The sequence below is a fragment of the Trachypithecus francoisi genome, unplaced genomic scaffold (genome assembly GCF_009764315.1).
Source record: "Trachypithecus francoisi isolate TF-2019V2 unplaced genomic scaffold, Tfra_2.0 Lachesis_group3, whole genome shotgun sequence".
Taxonomy (NCBI): Eukaryota; Metazoa; Chordata; class Mammalia; order Primates; family Cercopithecidae; genus Trachypithecus; species Trachypithecus francoisi.
Window position 1 is genome coordinate 115,522,826 of NW_022681468.1, and position 18,314 is coordinate 115,541,139.

The 18,314-nt window shown below is 51.6% G+C and overlaps 1 protein-coding gene across 5 annotated transcripts in view; it reads right to left on the reverse strand.

The window, feature by feature from the left end:
* The window catches only part of CD276 (CD276 molecule), a 30,561-nt gene extending 13,568 nt beyond the window's left edge, over positions 1–16,993 (reverse strand). For 2 of the 5 annotated variants that reach the window (XM_033189442.1, XM_033189439.1), the window contains exons 1-3: positions 16,744–16,993; positions 10,588–10,711; positions 2,097–2,229 (exon numbers count right to left, since the gene is read on the reverse strand). In XM_033189442.1, coding sequence (XP_033045333.1) covers positions 2,097–2,229; positions 10,588–10,668 — 214 coding nt within the window. In that variant the 5' untranslated portion in view covers positions 10,669–10,711; positions 16,744–16,993. Of the gene's footprint in view, positions 1–2,096; positions 2,230–10,587; positions 10,712–16,403; positions 16,701–16,743 lie in introns of those variants that run through there. The other 3 variants (XM_033189443.1, XM_033189440.1, XM_033189441.1) reach the window with 2 other exon arrangements.
* Positions 16,994–18,314: the final 1,321 nt, after the last annotated feature.

Below are 18,314 nucleotides of genomic sequence, written 5' to 3' on the forward strand. Positions count from 1 at the left end.
GGGGAGCAGATTCGAAGTTAATTTAGGAGGGAGAATCAACAGGACTTGCTGACGAGTTAGAAGGGGAAAAGGCCCAGTGCAGGAGGCTGAGGCAGGTGGATCATCTGAGGTCAGGAGTTCAAGACCAGCCTGGCAGATATGGTGAAACCCCATCTCTACTAAAAAATACAAAAAATTAGCCAAGTGTGGCAGTGCACACCTGTAATCCCAGCTACTTGGGAGGCTGAGGCAGGAGAATTGCTTGAACCTGGGAGGTGGAGGTTGCAGTGAGCTGAGATCACGCCACTACTGCACTCCATCCTCGGCAACAGAGCAAGACCCCATTTCAAAAAAAAAGGACAAAGGAGGAGGGGGAGGAAGAAGGAGAGGAAGAGGGGGAAGAGGGGGGGGAAAGAGAGGAGGAGGAAAGCTGGAACAGACATCCCAGCTGTCCAGAGTCAACTTCACTTCCAGAGACAGGGCCAGGTCATGTCCAGAGCCAGAGCCTCCAGCAAAAAGCCCCTGGGCAGGGTCCTTGATCCCATCTCTGCCCGCTATCCTGTGGAGTTACCCCGCAGCCTCCCCACCCAGTCACCTCTGTCTTCATACTAGCTCTTCTTCTAGAGCCCTGGATAGTTAGGCAGGGGTCCTGATAGCCTTTCTTTTGGGGAAGCGAGCCCCCCACCCTGGCACTACCATTCTTGGGTAATGGTTAGATTGTGTGCTTCGAGCACTAGCAAAACAGGCACACTCAAAATGTGTGAAGATCAGCCTTGAAACAACGCCAATTGAATACAGCACTCGTTAAAGGTTTCCTGCATTTAGAAAAATAACATTGACTTTATGGTTATTATTTTTATTGTGGATCATACTCAGTATCATAATCTTCGCAGTACCTAGAGATCTCTAAAGTTTTTGGGTTTTTTTTGAGACGGAGTCTTGCTCTGTCGCCCAGGCTGGAGTGCAGTGGCGCCATCTTGGCTCACTGCAAGCTCCGCCTCCCGGGTTCACGCCATTCTCCTGCCTCAGCCTCCTGAGTAGCTGGGACTACAGGCACCCGCCACCGCGCCCGGCTAATTTTTTTGTATTTTTGGTAGAGACGGGGTTACACCGTGGTCTCGATCTCCTGACCTCGTGATCCGCCCGCCTCCGCCTCCCAAAGTGCTGGGATTACAGGCGTGAGCCACCGCGCCCGGCTGAGATCTCTAAAGTTCTTAAGCCAGCCTTGGATCTCTTGCTGAAACCCCTGGTGCCCCAGGCCAGTTCTCATGCCCTGTCAGTCGGACCAGAGTGTCCCTTGGAGGGGGCATTTGGGGGAATGAAACCTGGTAAGTCACCCAGACAAAACCCTTTCTTGCTCTAGAGAAATCAGAGCAGCCATTGGGTAGAGACAGGCACCACTTCCTTACGGCCACAAGATGGCGCCAGACACTCAGCTTCGTCTTCCCCACAGAGGACGCCGTCTCAGAGCAGAGATGCTGATGAGAATTTGAAATGCGGTCAGGATATTATTAAAATAGCTATTATTATTGAGTGCACTGTGTGGGGAGAGTCACATCGTTTATTCTACACAGTTATTGGGCACCTACTATGCAGCAGCCGCCCTGGCCCTGGGATGGACCCTGCTCTTTGAACAGGGAGGAAGCAAGAAAATGGCAGGTGGGGGCAAATCTAGGCAGAATAATGCAGGGAGGCCAGGGATCGGGAGGGAGGAGCGGCAGTGTGCTATTTTATACAAGGGAGCCAGGAGAGCCTTGAGAGGAGGTGACACTAAGCAAAGACCTCAACAAAATATGGGATCCAGTCATGCAGACGTTTAGGGGCAGAAAGTTCCAGGCAGAGGAAAAAGCGAGTGGAAAGGTCCTGGGAGGGGGCACACACAGTGTATTCAAGAAACAACACGATCACATTTAGCACTCATGTTCCCATTTTACAGACAAGGAAATGGAGGCTAAGAACAGTAAAGTGAGTTGCCTACTGGATCCCACAGGTGGAAGTAAGGTATGGCCCTGCTAGCCAGAGCTGGCTTGGCAGGACCCCTGACAGGCATGGGCACCCCCTCCCCAACTGCCACAATCACTGTCCCTCCCCTCCAGTCCCCATGCTGCTACCCTCACCTGTGAGGCAGAACCACAGTGCTCCCAGGGCTGCACCCACGTGCACACCCATGCCAGGGCTGCCCGGCCGATGCAGCATCTTCCTGTGAGGCAGCTGACAGCTGGGCTCCCCGTGGTGGAAGGCTGCCCCTGCCTGGGAGGAAGAGGATGCAAGGCCTTTGTCTCCAAAGGTTCTCCCCAGACCGTCTCTCGCCTCATCTCTCCTGGACCAGAGTGGGGAAGGCTGCAACTGCCCACTGGGAGGTCTTCGTTCCCATACCCCACAGGGCCCCCTGCTGAGATGCTTGGCAGGGAGTCCCTGGGGAGGCCTGACAGGGAAGATGGGGCAGGGGGCAGCTGGGATCCACCCTTTCAGCTAAGATGTATCCAGATATAAGGAAGAAGAGGCAAGGCAGCAGTTGAAGGCAAGGTTGGCTTGCTCTGGGGCTAGGATGTGTGCAGATTAATTTGGTAGTAGCTGGTAGGGCAGAGCAGGAGCTCCTGTCGGCGCCAGACTTAGAGATGGGCTGACAGGTGTGAACTGTATCCTAAAGGCAGCTGGGAGCCACTGAAGCTTCCTGAATAAGGGAAATACATGGTCAGAGCTGAGCTTCATGAAAATTAATCTGATAGCACCTCCACCCCACATCTGATGGGAGGGTGTGTTTCAGCCAGATCAAGCAGGGCTTTGAGAGACTAGTGAGGAGTTTCGTTTTTTCTATGAGTAATGGGAATCACTGGGGAGCGTTTTAATCACGCATAATCTAGGTAACAATGCTTAAAACTCACTCTAGCTCCTCGGCACAGACTGGATTGTATCAGGGCAAGGGACAGGCCAGTTAAGAGGCTATTTCAGGCTGAGTGTGTTGGCTTATGCCTGTAATCCCAGCACTTTGGGAGGCTGAGGCAGGCGGATCACTTGAAGTCAGGAGTTTGTGACCAGTCTGAACAACATGGTGAAACCCCATCTCTACTAAAAATACAAATAATTAGCTGGGTATGGTGGTGGGCACCTGTAATCCCAGCTGTTTGGGAGGGTGAGGCAGGAGAATCGCTTGAACCCAGGAGGTAGAGGTTGCAGTGAGCCGAGATTGCGCCACTGCACTCCAGACTGGGTGACAGAGCGAGAGTCAATCTCAAAAAATAAAAATTAAAAAAAGAGGCTATTATAGCCATCCCTGTAGGAAGGGATAGTAGTTGAATAAATGAGGGGGCAGACAGAAGAGACAAAGCATGTCTGGGTAAAAGTGACAGCATTTGAGGACTTGGGTAGAGAGAAAGAGCAGTCAGGCTGGCCGTGGTTTCGAGTCTCCGTGACAGGGTGGAGCATTCGCTGAGGCAGAGAAAATGGAAGGGTTCAGTATAGCTTGTGTGAAGTCAGCAGTATTTGCAAAGAAGCTTCTAGGACAGAGTTTTAGGAGGCGACTAGGTGTATGAGTGTGGGAATGCAGAGAGAGAACATTTGATAGCTTAATATATCTGTATTGAGTGACCAAGACGGATCAGAAGTGGAAGAGGCGAGGAATGGGGATGACCCCAAGGCTGGAGTCAGGACTGAGTAAAAGGCAGGTCTGTGGCTGCAGGTCAGGCCTGAGCTGGGGATGGGAAGAGCGGACATCCCTAAGTCCAGCCCTGCTCCCAATCCCAGCCACCCTCCAGGCTGCACACACCTCTTCCCTGAGTCTGACAGCTGCTGCCTAAACATTCGTGCCGTGTCCTGATCAAGCCACATCTATGCCAACCAACATTGATCAGCAAGAATAGAAATGATTTCACGTCCTCCTAACACCCTGGGAGATAGGCTGTACCACTTGGTCCTATTTTTGCAGGACTTTAAAAAATCAAAGCCCATGGCCAGGTGTGGTGGCTCATGCCTGTAATCCCAGTGCTTTGGGAGGCTGAGGTGGGCGGATCACGAGGTCAGGAGTTTGAGACCAGCCTGACCAACACTGTGAAACCTCATGTCTACTAAAAATATAAAAATTAGCTGGGCGTGGTGGCGTAGGCCTGTAATCCCAGCTACTCAGGAGGCTGAGGCAAAAGAACTGCTTGAACCCAGGAGGCAGAGGTTGTACTGAGCGGAGATCGCACCACTGCACTCTAGCCTGGCAATAGAGCAAGACTCCGTCTCAAAAAAAAAAAAAAAAAAAAATTAAAGCCCAGATAAGTGACTTTGTTAATGTCAAATAATTTGCCAGTCAGCACAGCTGAAAAGAGTCCAATTCTGCTACACCTTTCCGCCCTTCCGCAGAGCAAACCTCATTAACAGCTGCTAGCCTCAATTCCATCCCAAGCGCCCAGCCTCAATCCTTCCAGTCCCAGCCAGGCACACCCGCCCCCCACCACCCTCCACTCCTACACACACACACCCCCAGCAGCTGGGCTGAGGGAGTCCCTCAGCCAAACCATGTGCATCCTGGCCAGCCCCCCTTCTCTCCCAGCTGTCTACAGTGGGGAAGCCCTGAGCAGCCACTTCCTTTCCAGACGCTTCCGGCCTCAAAGCCTTGCCGCCTGCTGAGTCAGCAGTCTTCCCGGGCTCCATTCATAAAGCACCTTTGGCAGGCACCACATCCTGCCCTACAAGGACCACCCTGAGGCCCACAGGAAGATCCAGCAGGCAGCTGCCTGCACAACCTGCCCACCCCCTGCGGGAGACACCAGGGCTAAGGATGAATGGACGCCCAGATTCCACATCTCCCTTCCTCTCTTTACCCCCAGACAGAACCAAGGCCTGTGGGTTCTTCCTGGGCCACCTCCCTCACTCTCCACACTGCTTCTCAAGCTTCCATCTCCCACCCTGACCCAGCACCCTCCTCACTGGCCCTGCTTGCTCCTCTCTTTCCCTGCCAGCCCCATTCTCTAAGGTACCTTCTCTTAGGACCTAAGACAGGAATCTGCTTATGTCCCTCCCCTCTCAAGAACCTCCCATGGCTCCCCATTCACTCTAGAAGTCAGACCCCATTCCTCTGCCTGGCACTCAAGACCCTTCATGTAACTGTCTCCTTCATATATCAGGCTAATTCCTGCCACTCTGGGCAGGTGCAGGGAACAGAGGGCACCTCCCCCGATCAGACCTACCCAGGCTCTCCCAGGGCCGAGCTGCCCTTCCCTCCAGAGGGAAGATGAGGAACTTCCAGGGCTGGGCCTGGGACTTGCTCCCTTTCATTCCTTTCCTAGACTCTGGATCCTGGAAACCTGCCCTGGAGAGAAGGAGTTTGACAGCCCAGAAGCAAAGAGACCAGAGGAGTCCACGGCACCCAGAGACCCCTACCCTGACAGCTGGGCCTGAAGGAGCTGAAGACAGGAGACAAAGACAGAGCTCAGAAAGGAAGTGCTCCTGGATAATGGGAGAGTGGCCTGGGAACACAGAGCTGGGCATCCCAGAACCCAGAGCCACGTGCAGCCACGCAGGCCTCATGCTGCCTGTGTACCCCATCCCCACAACAATGTTTGCCACAAAGGGGAATCTCATCCCCAGCCAGGACCTGCCCTGGAGTCAGCATGTGCCACCCCTCCACGTGAGTCACCCGCTAGCACCCACTCCTGCTCCTCCTCCTTCCTGCTCTATACCAAAACCACAGAGCACCTTGGGCTTTCACAGAGCAGCAGGAGTGAGCGCTCAGGCTGTCCTCAGCCTAAGGTACAGCAAGGGCATCCAACCCTGCAGAAGCAGGGCCATAGGGAGGCTCCCAAGAGATGACCCAAGATGTGCCCTCAGAAAGCTACAACAACAAATCCAGACTGCACCTGGGCTCGGGGCCAAAATGCCCTGGGCCTGGGGATGCCCAAGAGGGTCTCCTTGCCCCCACCATAATCACCCACATCACTCCACTTCCTCCTAACCTCCTACTTCCTCCCAGTCCCCGCAGGGGCTCCTTGGGCAACGCTTCCCACAAAGACGACAAAAAGGGTCAGAGAGACACAGAGTTCCGAAAATGTCAGACAAGTCCCTGGATCCAGCTATGCCTGAAGCAAGCTGCAGACCTAGACTGCCCAGATATTTGAGCCTACCATTTTTTTCCTTAAACCAGTTTGAGCTAAGTTTCTATTGTCTGCAACTGAAGGAGTCCTTGAATCTACATGCATTCATATCTTTAGTAATTCATTTCTCTACTTACGGAGTTCCTGGTAGGGAAGTACCAGTGGCAGAGATGACTAAGCTACGCGTCTGTCCTCAAGGAGCAGATTCTAATAGGGAAGAGGGACATGTGGGTAGATCACTGCAGTTCAGTATAGTATACTATTTATGATATAGTCAGGGTGACTTGGAGGCACCTCAAAGGCATAACCCCAAAGGTGATCCCTGAAAAGTCATGAGCAGCTCCCCAGGTAGCCACACTGGGAAAGGTAGCCTTTTCCTGAACTCCAGAGACCCATCCTCCTGACACTGCCTGTCTGCCTCTCAGCCAGATCTCCTTGGAATTCTAGAAAATGAGTCCAGAGATTGGGGTTCTGGTCCCAGCTCTGACACTTTGTTATGCAATCTTAACTAGGCGACTTCTCTTCTCTGAGCTCAGTGTTCCTACCTATAAAAGAAAAGCTTTGTGGATTCTGGTGGAACTTTATCAGTATTTGACGCTTTCAGGGACTATATCCTTAAGGTTTAGCCAATTCACAGCCACGCAGTTCACACTTAAAATGCACAAAGTGACTGTGGCAGAAATTGCAAGTTGTTGTCCACTTACACCCATTTTCTCCCTTTTATTTTTAAGAGACAGGGTCCCGCTCTGTCACCCAGGCTAGAGCGGTACCATCATAGTTCAGTGGTGCAATCAGAACCCACTGCACCCTTGAACTCCCGGGCTCAAGTGATCCTCCTGCCTCAGCCTCCCAAGCAGCAGGGACTACAGGTGCTGCCACCACACCTAGCTCTCCCTGTCTTCCATAGCATTTTTAGTTAGGCACAGGGCCACTCAGCTAACGACTGCAGATCCCAGCCTTACTTGCAGCTGAGTGTGGCCATGTAATATGTACACTGATGTGTACAACTTCTGGATCATGCCCTTAAAGAGAGAAGCACACCTTCCCTTCCCTTTCCCCTCCCCCTTCCCACTGGCTGGAACACAGATTGGTGTGTGTGGCGATTGTACTGCCAAAGGCAACACCCTGAGGACGGCAGAGCAGCAGGCAGAAGAACCCTGAGGGACTGTAGTATCAGCCCTGGATATACCCATATGGTCACATGGATGAGAAATAAACATCTCTTCCAGCATAAGTCACTGCTATTTTGAGTCTTTCTTATAGCATCTGAACTAACGAAGGAGCCATCCCACCCTTACTTTCTCCTTCTCTTCCCCCTCTCCCTACCCCATGAGCATTGCCACTGCTCAGAGCCACAAAAGGAAACCACATCTAAAATAGGTATCTCAAAACACGAACAGGAGACTATCTCATCAGAGTCACTGAGTGATGCATGAGCCCAGCTTTGGACAAATGTCAAGGGTAGAAGTGACCAGGCTTGGGGACTATCTGTATTGAGGGAGGGGCTGGAGGTGTGAAGGGGGCACTGAAGGCTTGAGCAATGGGCAAACATGGACACCCATAACAAGATGGGGAGACCTGGAAATGAAGCATGTGGAGGGGGAAGATCAGCTCCTACTGAGCTCGAGCTATGGATCATCCACACCAAAATGTCCTACGGACTCCCAGACACACCCAGCTGCAGCTCAGAACAGAGGGACAGGGCAGTCATTCATGCAATGGTGGTGACAGAGCCAAAGGTGGGGTCACTGAGGAGATGCCATGAGAACAAGTTCTGGGGAAACTGCAGAAATTAATGGTCAAGTATCAGAACAGGGCACCTTTCTCTGCCCCCCCGCCTCCCCACATACACACAATCTGTTTGCCCTCCCCTGTGATGGGCCCCCATGGCCTCCATGGGCTATCCACTTGCTTTTGGACAGAGTTCATCGATGAGAAGCTCTGCCTTACACTGAGCCCAAATTTATCTGCCAATACAGCCCACAACAGTCCTCATCTGACCCCTTGGACCACACAGAACAAGTCTGCCCCCTTCCTTATCACAGCCCTGCACGTATTTGATCTTCCTTGACGAAGTCACCATGGAGCAGCCATGTCACACTATTCACCAAAATAATCCAAAATAACAGACTATCAAATCTGCAGCCAACCATGAGAAGTCACTCACACTCATTGCTGCTAATCCACACCTCTGCCAACCTCTTCTGATGGAGCTGAGAATGGGGTGGAGCTTTATATGATATTTCATTGGTTACTATTCCATTTCACCCAGTTAAACTGAGTCCATTCCTCCAACTGCCACAACATTTTTTTCACTGTCGTAAAATATATGTAACATGAAGTTGGCCATTTTATCCAGGTTTAAGTGTGTAAGTCGGCAGCATTAACTATATTTACAATGCTGTGTAGCCCTGTCGTGATCTTTTGAAGTACTCTTTTGACCGTTCCTGGTGCATAGACAATGCTCGATAATTTGTTGGTGGATTAAAAAAAGAATGAATGAATATCATCTGGAAAGGTTACTCTCCTCTCTCTGTTTGTGTTTGGGTGTCATCAAGGTCCTCAGAGAGAGGACAGGAATAGGAAAGCCCACAGCACCATCTGTCCCTGCATCAATGTCCACCCACCATTCAGTACACTGGGGTGAGGAGTGTGCCTACCTGTGCTGCTACCCAGCTCCCATCTACCCATCTCATCCCCAGGGCTGTCATGAGAAGCTTCACTGCGGCCAGGTGCGGTGGCTCCACGCCTGTAATCCCAGCACTTTGGGAGGCCGAGACAGGCGGATCACGAGGTCAACAGATCAAGACCATCCTGGCTAACACGGTGAAACCTCGTCTCTACTAAAAATACAAAAAAAATTAGCCAGGTGTGGTGGCGGGCGCCTGTAGTTCCAGCTATTCGAGAGGCTGAGGCAGAAGAATGGTGTGAACCCGGGAGGTGGAGGTTGCAGTGAGCCGAGATCACGCCATTGCACTCCAGCCTGGACGACAGAGCGAGACTCCGTCTCAAAAAAAAAATAAAATGAAAAAAAAGAGAGAAGCTTCACTGCTTCTGGCTGGGGACCAATAAAATGGAGAAGAAAAAGAAAAGAAGTGCATTTGCAAAACCCCAGTGAAGACATGCAAGTGCCCACTAGTGGGCTCTTCTTCAAGTGCTCACTTGCTCATTGGTTCCAGAAGAGGAGATGTCCACAGCATATTCTGGGAAGATGAGACTCCAGGAGAGGCTGAGACTCAGGAGAGAAAGCAAGGGAGGTAGTGAGGGAGGTAGATGAGGACTCTGGATTGAATCTGTGCACAGCAGGAAACTGTGGAATACTGCGACCCACATCTCCAACCCTCTTCTACCCTAGACTGGCCTGAAATATCCCTGACAGCTTCTCAAAGATACTATCTCCAAGTTCACCCTATACCAGAACAGGCAATCCCAGGGGCAAGACAAATCCAATTAAAACAGATGAGCACCTTCCCACTTGGCCTAAACTTCAATTCCTTCTTAGCATCTTCTGCTCCTTGTTTCCTTGACAAAGAGGCAAATTCAATGCTGAGCAGATTATCTGTCTTTGGTAGCTAGTCTTAACAGTTATTTCGCTCCATGTCCTTTATTCTACAGTGCCCTTCTCTTGGTCTATGCTGGCCCCTTCTGGTAGCAAGGCTCCACACTCCTGCAGGGAGCCCAGTCCATGCTGTACTGGTGGAGCTGTCCTCCCAGCTAAGGGCCTGGGCATGTTACAAGACCTGGCTCATTGTAACCTGCCCCTACTCAGTGATTAGTTCAAGAATGAGCTGTAAGCCAAGCCACACCCAGTCAGAGACTTCCCCAGAGCCTTGCTGCAGCAGCCATCAAAAAAGTCTCTTTCTTGCTGAGATTGCTAAGAAGGATATGGTCTGGGACTGTTAGCAATAAATCTATCTGCTACCAACAATCTAAAGAATTGATCCAAACAAATGAACAGAGGCAGAGATGGAAGCTAGAAGGATACAGAGCCCTAAAACCATCATTTAAGCCCTGAAGCAAGCTGCACACATAGACTGCCTAGGTACTTGAACCAGTCTTTTTTTTTTTTTTTTCTTAAATGTACTTGAGCTAGTTTTCTATTATCTGTAACTGAAGGACTCCTCAAATATGTCTGCTATATCTTTGCTATCTCCGTTTCTCTCCACCCCTGCTTGTCTTCCTGGTCTTCTAAGTCACCATCATCTCTTGCCTGGATAACTATAAAAGCCTCTTCACCAGTCTGTTTACCTTTTCTAGTTCCCCCACCCAATTTTGTTCTCCAATCTATACTCTATACAACAGCCAGAATAATTGCTATTAATATAAAAACCTAAGTCATATTATGTCAGTGCCTTCAATAGTTAATCCTAGGGCTGTTCACTTTCTTTGTGATAAGATCTCAGCTCCTCCATAGCCTACAGAGCCCCATCTGCCCTGGCCCTGCCCACCTGCCCAGCCTCACCTCTTTCTACTTGCCCCTCACCACAGTGGGCTGCTTCCAGTTTCTACAACATAGGACTCCCTTTCCTACCTCACAGAGTTGCTGCAAACACAGTTCCTTCTTCCTAGATGACGTGGGTGCTATGATTTGAATGTCTCCTTTAAAATTCATGTTGAAATTTAATTGCCACTGTAACAGTATTAAGAGGTGGGGCCTGTAAGAAGTGAAGAGATTAATGCTGTTATCACAGGAAAAGTGGGTTCCTGATAAAAGAGTAAGTGCTGCCCCCATACTGTCCTGCACACTCACATGCCCTTCCACAATAGGATAATGCAGCAAGAAGGCCCTCACCAGATGCCAGCACCATGCTCTTGGACTTCCCAGTCTCCAGAACTACAAGTCAAATAAACTTTTTTTCTTTATGTATTACCCAGGCTGTGGTATTCTGTTATAGCAGTAAAACGTGGACTAAGATAAAAGGTAACACCTCCATATTCTGAGGGTCACCTTGACAGAAAGGCCAGGTAAGAGATCTGCCACTCTAAGGAGCCTGTTACTCATTGCACCCAGTCTGTTTTCTTCATGATACACGGGAACCTCCCTAAGAAGGAACCACATCTGCTTTATTTAACTATTGCATCCTTAATTCTAGCAATGGCTTGGCATATAATGGGTTCTCAATGCACTATTCAATGAGTGAATGAATGAATGCATGTGTGTTTAGGCAGAGAGATGGATGGATATATGGATGGATGGACGTTTGTATATGGGGAAAGGATTTGGATGCCTGAGAGTGAATGCAACTCTGACGTGTGGGAATAAGGGTGAGAGTTTGCTACTATTTTCTACTTGATACACTTCTCTGTTTTTAACTATGGACATGTAAATTCTTGTGGAAATTAACAAAAGAAAAAAGGAAAACAGCAACAAGAGAGATATACTGGACTTTAGACCAGGCTCTATCACTCACTTGCCAGGCTCCCTAGGGCAAACCCCCTTGCCTTTCTGGGTCTTTATCTCATCAATCATCAAAGGGCCCTGACCACCATCCCATGCTGTGACCATATCACATGTTGGGCTGGTGTAATTGCAAGAAGCTTCATGGAAGAAGTTAGCACTAGTGTTTAGGAAGATGACTTTGGAGTTGGAGAGACAGGTTGAAATCCAGACTCTGTCACTTCCTAGTAATGAAACTTTATGAAAATATCCTCTCTGGGCCTCAGTTTGCTCATCTGTAAAATGGGGATTATAAACCTTACCCTCATAGGATGATTATAGGACTCAATGAGGAAAATTATCAAAACTGACTTAGTTAATACTAGGTGCTCTATAAATGGGCAGCAGCCTCAGAAAAGAGATGGGAGGGTCCCTAGAGTTCCCTGGCAACAGCCTCCCTGTTTGCTTTCCTTTTTCCTGATAATCTGAGTCAGTTTGGGCTTTTTGTGTTCAAGGATGTCCACTGGGCACCACTCCCCAGTCCCGTGATCCCATCCAAGAGCAGGAATCAGTTCTTCCTCTCCAAGTGATTTCTGTGTGAGTCAGGACAGTAGTATGTCATCAGGGCTGGCCAGCAAAGCAGGGCTAAGGTCTCCCTGGAACTAGAAGCATGTGCAGGGGCTACAAAACTGACCTATACATGCATGTGGAAATGTGTATACACACACACACACATACACACACACATGCACTGTAGGCACAGAGCCCTGAAAAAAGTGAAAGCTACATTGCGCCCAGAGGAGGTCCAGTCAAAAGAAGGGATGGCAACAAGGGGAATAGGGAGAGGAAGGAAAGGGATGAGAGCACACAAGACCACATCAGAGGGCAGACACTGGCAGGCCCAGAGCACACACATCTGCATTCACTCAATATCTGCTGAGTCCTGCTAGGTGCCCACCTAAACATACCCAGAAATCCTGTCCTTTCCCAAAACCTTTCCAGACTGCACTCACGGAAGGGAGCATTTTCTCCAGATGTGATCTGCCTAAATGCCTCCTTGCCTCCAAATTCCTTTGGTTTCTACCCTGAAAGAGGCTCAGTCTAGCAGAACAATTCTGCCAACCCCTCTCCATCTAAGCGCCAGACCCCTCTGGGAGTGTAGCAGTCTCCACCAGACCTCAGAGTTAGAAGGCCTCTTATGGTACATCTGGTCCAGTGCCTATCTCCAGGCCCATTGTACAGATGGAAATCTGAACCCAGAGAGTGGTGGCCGACTGCCCAAGGACCCACACTCAATCATCAGCCACCAGCAGAGGTGACTAAGAGCCAGCTGACCCTCCTCTCTTCCTCACTTGTTGAATGGAATCATCAGGCTGCCTTGCCTGCCCAGGGTACAGCATGAGATCAGAAGCAGGTAGCCTTGGGTTTAAATCCTGACACTGATGCCTTGCTAAACACATGACCAAGTTTAAATGACTTAACCTATTTGAGACCCAATTCCAAATCTCTAAAATGGGGGTAACAATCCCTACCCCACAGGGTTGCTGTGAGAATAAAGTAAGACAATAGAGAGAGAGGACTTAGGAAAGTGCCCAGTACCAAAACTGCAGTAATATTTATTATTATTGCTGTTATTATTGCCGCAAGTATGGAGACAAGGTCTCCTAGATGAGGCCTCCGCACTGAGCCAACACTTTGCCTCTACCCCACTCTCCCTGGCCAAGACCTCCTCTGTCAGGCCACACATCTGGGTCTCTGGGACCTTACTCCTTCTGTGTCCCCACTTTTCACCTACAGCCCCACTACTGACCCAGCTCCAAAGTAGCAAATGCACAACTTGACTCTATCTCTGGCTCTGATTCATTCTAGTAGTTCTCGGCCCCTTCCTCTTCACAGATGCCCGGTCACAGCTCCAAGTACCACGGGCTCCTACCTTTCTGCTGCCGTATCCCTTAGCACAGAGCATTCTCACAAGGCCACATTCCAAAGTCTCCCACAAGGGAGCCCCAGTTCCTAGGAGCCTGTATTGCCTCTAGGGTAACCTAGGACCCCTGCCTCCCAGAGACAGTATCTCTCCCTGCTCCAAGGCTCCCAGCAAGAAATGCTTCTCAGAGGCCGGGCGCGGTGGCTCAAGCCTGTAATCCCAGCACTTTGGGAGGCCGAGACGGGCGGATCACGAGGTCAGGAGATCGAGACCATCCTGGCTAACACGGTGAAACCCCGTCTCTACTAAAAAAAAATACAAAAAATTAGCCGGGCGAGGTGGCAGGCGCCTGTAGTCCCAGCTACTCGGGAGGCTGAGGCAGGAGAATGGTGTAAACCCGGGAGGCGGAGCTTGCAGTGAGCTGAGATCTGGCCACTGCACTCCAGCCTGGGCGACAGAGCGAGACTCCGTCTCAAAAAAAAAAAAAAAAAAAAAAAAAGAAATGCTTCTCACTCCACTTCCTGCAGATTATGCTCCCTATGCCTAGCGAAGGTCAAATTTCCAATGGCATAAGGTGTGTGGAGCAGGCATTCATTCTCTGGACCACAAAGAGAAAGAAAGGAAGAAAGGACGCAGCTGGCTGGGAGCACTGGTCAGAACTGGAGGGTGGAGGAGGGACTACTGGAAGCCCCAGCATGATGAAGGCCAGGGCTCTGGAAGAGAAGAACTCTCAGCAAAAGCCCTGACTATGCTGTGAAGACCACTAGTCGCTGGGTCACCCAGGTCAGGCATGCCCTTTCTCTGGTTCCCCAGATGAGTCTTCCCTGGCTTACTACGGAGACCCTTGGCACATCTTGCCAGGCTCCAGAAAGAGAAGTAAAATCTGTGCCTACCTCCAGAGCAGCAGAAAAAGCTAGTTCTGGAAGGAGACAACAGCCCAGCTCCACCATTTGCCGGCTGTGTGTCTTTGGGCATGTGACTTGCCCTTTCTGGGCCTCAGTTTCCCCAACTGTACAACGGTGTTAATGATACCCTACCTCATAGGATTACTATGAGGATTACATGAGATAATGTCTATTTAGCTTCCAGTACAACCCTACCCACTCCCAAACCTGAAAACCCAATGCTCTTATCTGGCACACAGCAGGGGCGGCAAAACTGGGGGTGGCAGGCAAGGGTTGCATAACTGTACATGTGGCCCCCTTCCAGGTGTGGGGTCCATTCTGAGCCAATAAGATCAAAGGCAATTTCTCAAAAATCATGTGAACCAGTCCTCACCCCTCTCCCCACCCCCCAGGCCCTGGGTGTGCCCTCCCCCTTTTGCTGGTGGACTTCCCTACCACTCCTGCCCTGGGGATGTGGGAAAAGGACAATGAGAAGTCAACACCCACTCAGAGGATAAGCTTACATCATCCTCCTTGCCATTTTTCCTCTTTCCCTGACCCTATGACTCAGATCCACAGCTTAACAACCCCCATGTGGTCATAATCTCAGAGGCTGGTTGGATTTGGTCATTTTTCTGCACAGACCCCAAACCCCATATGTGCAGCTAAGTACCATCCAGCCACTTGTTCTACAACACTTTCTAGGAGTCTCTTTAGGTGCTGTGGAATTCCAACTCGTGGCTCTCTTATCACACTGCATCTCTGACTCCAAACAGCATTGTCAGGCTCCGTGTCAAACTCAAATCCTACTCCAAAGAATGAAGATGTACTCCTCTAGGGAAGGCCAAAGTTTAAGGATGGAGGAATTCCCACAGGAAGGTTCAGAAGTCAACCTAATAAGGACACAGACACCCCAGAGGACTACTTTGAAAGGACCACACTTCTATAACTGTCCTTTGCATAAATATTAAAGCACCCAACGCAGCTGTCAGGTATCTGAACATGAGACATTCAGCCAGCCTACCATCGGGTAGGAAAATGTACTCACCCAAAATACTCCCATGAAATGAACCACTTCATACCCTACAGCCCCATAGCCCTCCACCCCGCCCTGCACTCAGATCAGCCCAACCCATCGGACAGGTTTAGACTTTCAGTTCAAGTTTAAACTTCAATTCCCCTCAGCCTCAAGCTGTCCCACCTATTTGCAGGCCCCCACACTACAAGGAAGGCAGCACAGCATCAGATTTCCTAGGGACTTCTGGGAGGCCAGAGGGAACTAGAGGAGGCCACACTAAATAAAGAACTCCCTTAAAGACAAAGCAACTTCATTACTTTCTAATATAGAAACTAACTGCTAAAGACATGCTTATAAGAAAAGGACCTGGGGCTTTAATGAAGAGATGAGACTCATTTACAATTATCCACATCCAATTTGAAAGTAAATCGTTTTTCTAAATTAAGACAAATAACAGCCCCCCCACCCCGCCACACACACACACACACAATCTTTTTTGCTTTACTATTTGCTTAATGTTTTCCCTCAGTGATAGATCCCATATCTGAGTCATTCATCACGCTTTTCTCATTAGGGCAGGTTTGGCTTAGAAATAAATCCCCTGCCTTAGGCTGCCAAACTTGCCAATTCGCTAGCTAAACTGTCGCAGGGAGGGCCCTGGGCGCTGGGATTCAATCCCCTCCCTTCTAGTGTGCCCCCACTCGGGGTCCCCACCTCCCTCCACAGTCGCCCGCATCTCCTCTCCATCCCACCTCATCCCCCACCTCCCTGAGGCTTCCCAAGCCCAAACTGCCCATCCCAGTTCCCTCCCCACCCCCGACACCTACTCACCCCGTGGCCCCTGCCAGCCGTCTCTACCTGTCCTTCCCGGAATCTAACCCCTCATGCTGCCCACGGCTGCCTGTAGACGTGCACCAGTCGCCCACACCTTCGCCCTGCTGGGCCCCGCAGAGTGGACCCGCTTAACCACTCGCCCTCCCTCCCCGCCGCTCCCCTCCCGGAGCTGGGCGTTTTCCTCCGCAGGACCCAAGAGACCCCGCTAACCTCCGAGCCCCGGCCGGCGGCTTCGTTAAGCTTCAACACCGGACAGATCTGCCCCCATGCCCGCTCCAGACCCGGGGCCTCCAAAAGCGCATTCACCCACCCGGCCCGGTCCGCAGCTTCCGGGGTCTGCAGGTCCGACGGCGCCCGGGCCCCTCTCTGGCCGAGGGAAGTGGGGCGGGATAGGATCCAGGCGCCCCCAGCTCTCCGCGGGCCCAACAGCCCAGGGCAGGAGCGGCGCCCGCGGTTCCCGGGACTCCTGTGCGCGGGGGACCGCCCGGACCCGGGGGAGGGCAGGTGAGCGGGAGCCCGGAGGGAAGGCGCCCCCGCCCAGCTCCTGCAGCCCAGCGCGGGAACTTGCGGACCTCCGCAGGCTCTGGGCCCGGCCCGCAGCAGACAAAGGCCGCCCCACCCCGCGCCGCCCGCGCCACGCCAGCACTCACCGCGCCGCGCCGACTCTGGGACTCGGGGACGCGGCCCAACCTAGCTTAGTCGCCGCCGCAGCAGCGAGGCCTGGCCCGAATAGGGGCCGGGGGCGGCCCGGGGAGTCCGAGGGGCGGGGCGGGCCGGGCCGGAGAATCCGCCTGGGGCCCGGAAAGGCGGCTCCGGTGCGTCCCCGAGGCCGGATTGGCCCCGCGGCGGCGGCTGCGGACAGAGGCCTGAGCCAGCCCGCTGGGCAGAGCACACGGCCTGGCCCCCGCCCCGCCCCGCCCCGCCCCCAGGCCTGACCCTGGCGGGGAAAACCCTCGGCTCCGGGAGCAGGGCGCTGCCCATCCCCCACCCAGTTCCCACACTTCCAAGAGCTGAATCTTCCTTTCTGCGAGAGGGGACAGGCGACTGACTGGTCATCGACTGGCGGCGGAACAGCGATGGAATCCTGCTGTCCGACCCCAGTCCTGGGTTCTTCCTCCACACCATGCTGGCACCACAGCCCAGAAAGGGTTAACTTGACTGCGAGGAATTAAGAGCTGCAGGGAGCTCTCTATAAATACAGTGTCGTGGGCGCCTGAGCCAACCGCAGGACAATTTCCACTGAGCTGGTTTTCCTCTTTTCCTTCCACCCACGGCCATCCGACGAGCCCTGCCCCCAGCCCCACCCCAGACTGCTGGCCGGACTTGGCTCCAACAGGCCTGACACCTAGTGGCCTTGGGCTCTGTCCTTACAGGGCTCCGCTCCAGCCTAGGAGGAGATGGGGGTCGGGCCTGTCCAGATTTTGCCGTGGTGCAGCCCATCCCTGCACCTGTTCTTGGATCTGTTCTTCCTCACAGGGACAGTGACAGCTAAAACGTAGGGAGGCTTTTGTGGGCCAGAGTTAGGTTAGGAGCTTTCCATGCTGGGCCTCTTTAGTTTTCCAGACAGCCCCACGGGGTAGATATTTTCCCATTTCACAGATGAGAAAACCAAGGCTCAGAGGGATGAAGGGACTCCAACCTTGTACTGCTGCCAGGCTCACCACCAGTGCCAGTGGCAGTACTGGGCAGGGCTTGAGAAATGAGTATGAAAACATGTGTGTCTCTCTGCATGTGTTGCCACTGTTGTAAGCTCTTTACCATTTTATCTCATTTAATCTTCACAACAACTCATTGAGGTGAATACCATTATTATCCTCTTTTTTTGCAGATTGGAAACAGGGAAACTAAGATACAAAGAGATTAAGTAACTTGGGGACACATAGCTATGAAGGGAGGAACCAGGATTTGCCCTCTGAATTTAAGTGTGCATGTGGTATATGGGTAGGGGTGGCAGTGCATGGATGTGGGGGGTTTTTTGTCCTTTTTTTTTTTTTGAGACAGAATCTGACTCTGGAGTGCAGTGGCGCGATCTCGGCTCACTGTAACCTCCGACTCCCGAGTTCAAGTGATTCTCCTGCCTCAACCTCCTGAGTAGCTAGGATTACGGGTGTGCACCACCACATCCAGCTAATTTTTGTATTTTTAGTAGAGACAGGGTTTCACCATTTTGGCCAGGATGGTCTCAATCTCTTGACCTCGTGATCTGTTCACCTTGGCCTCC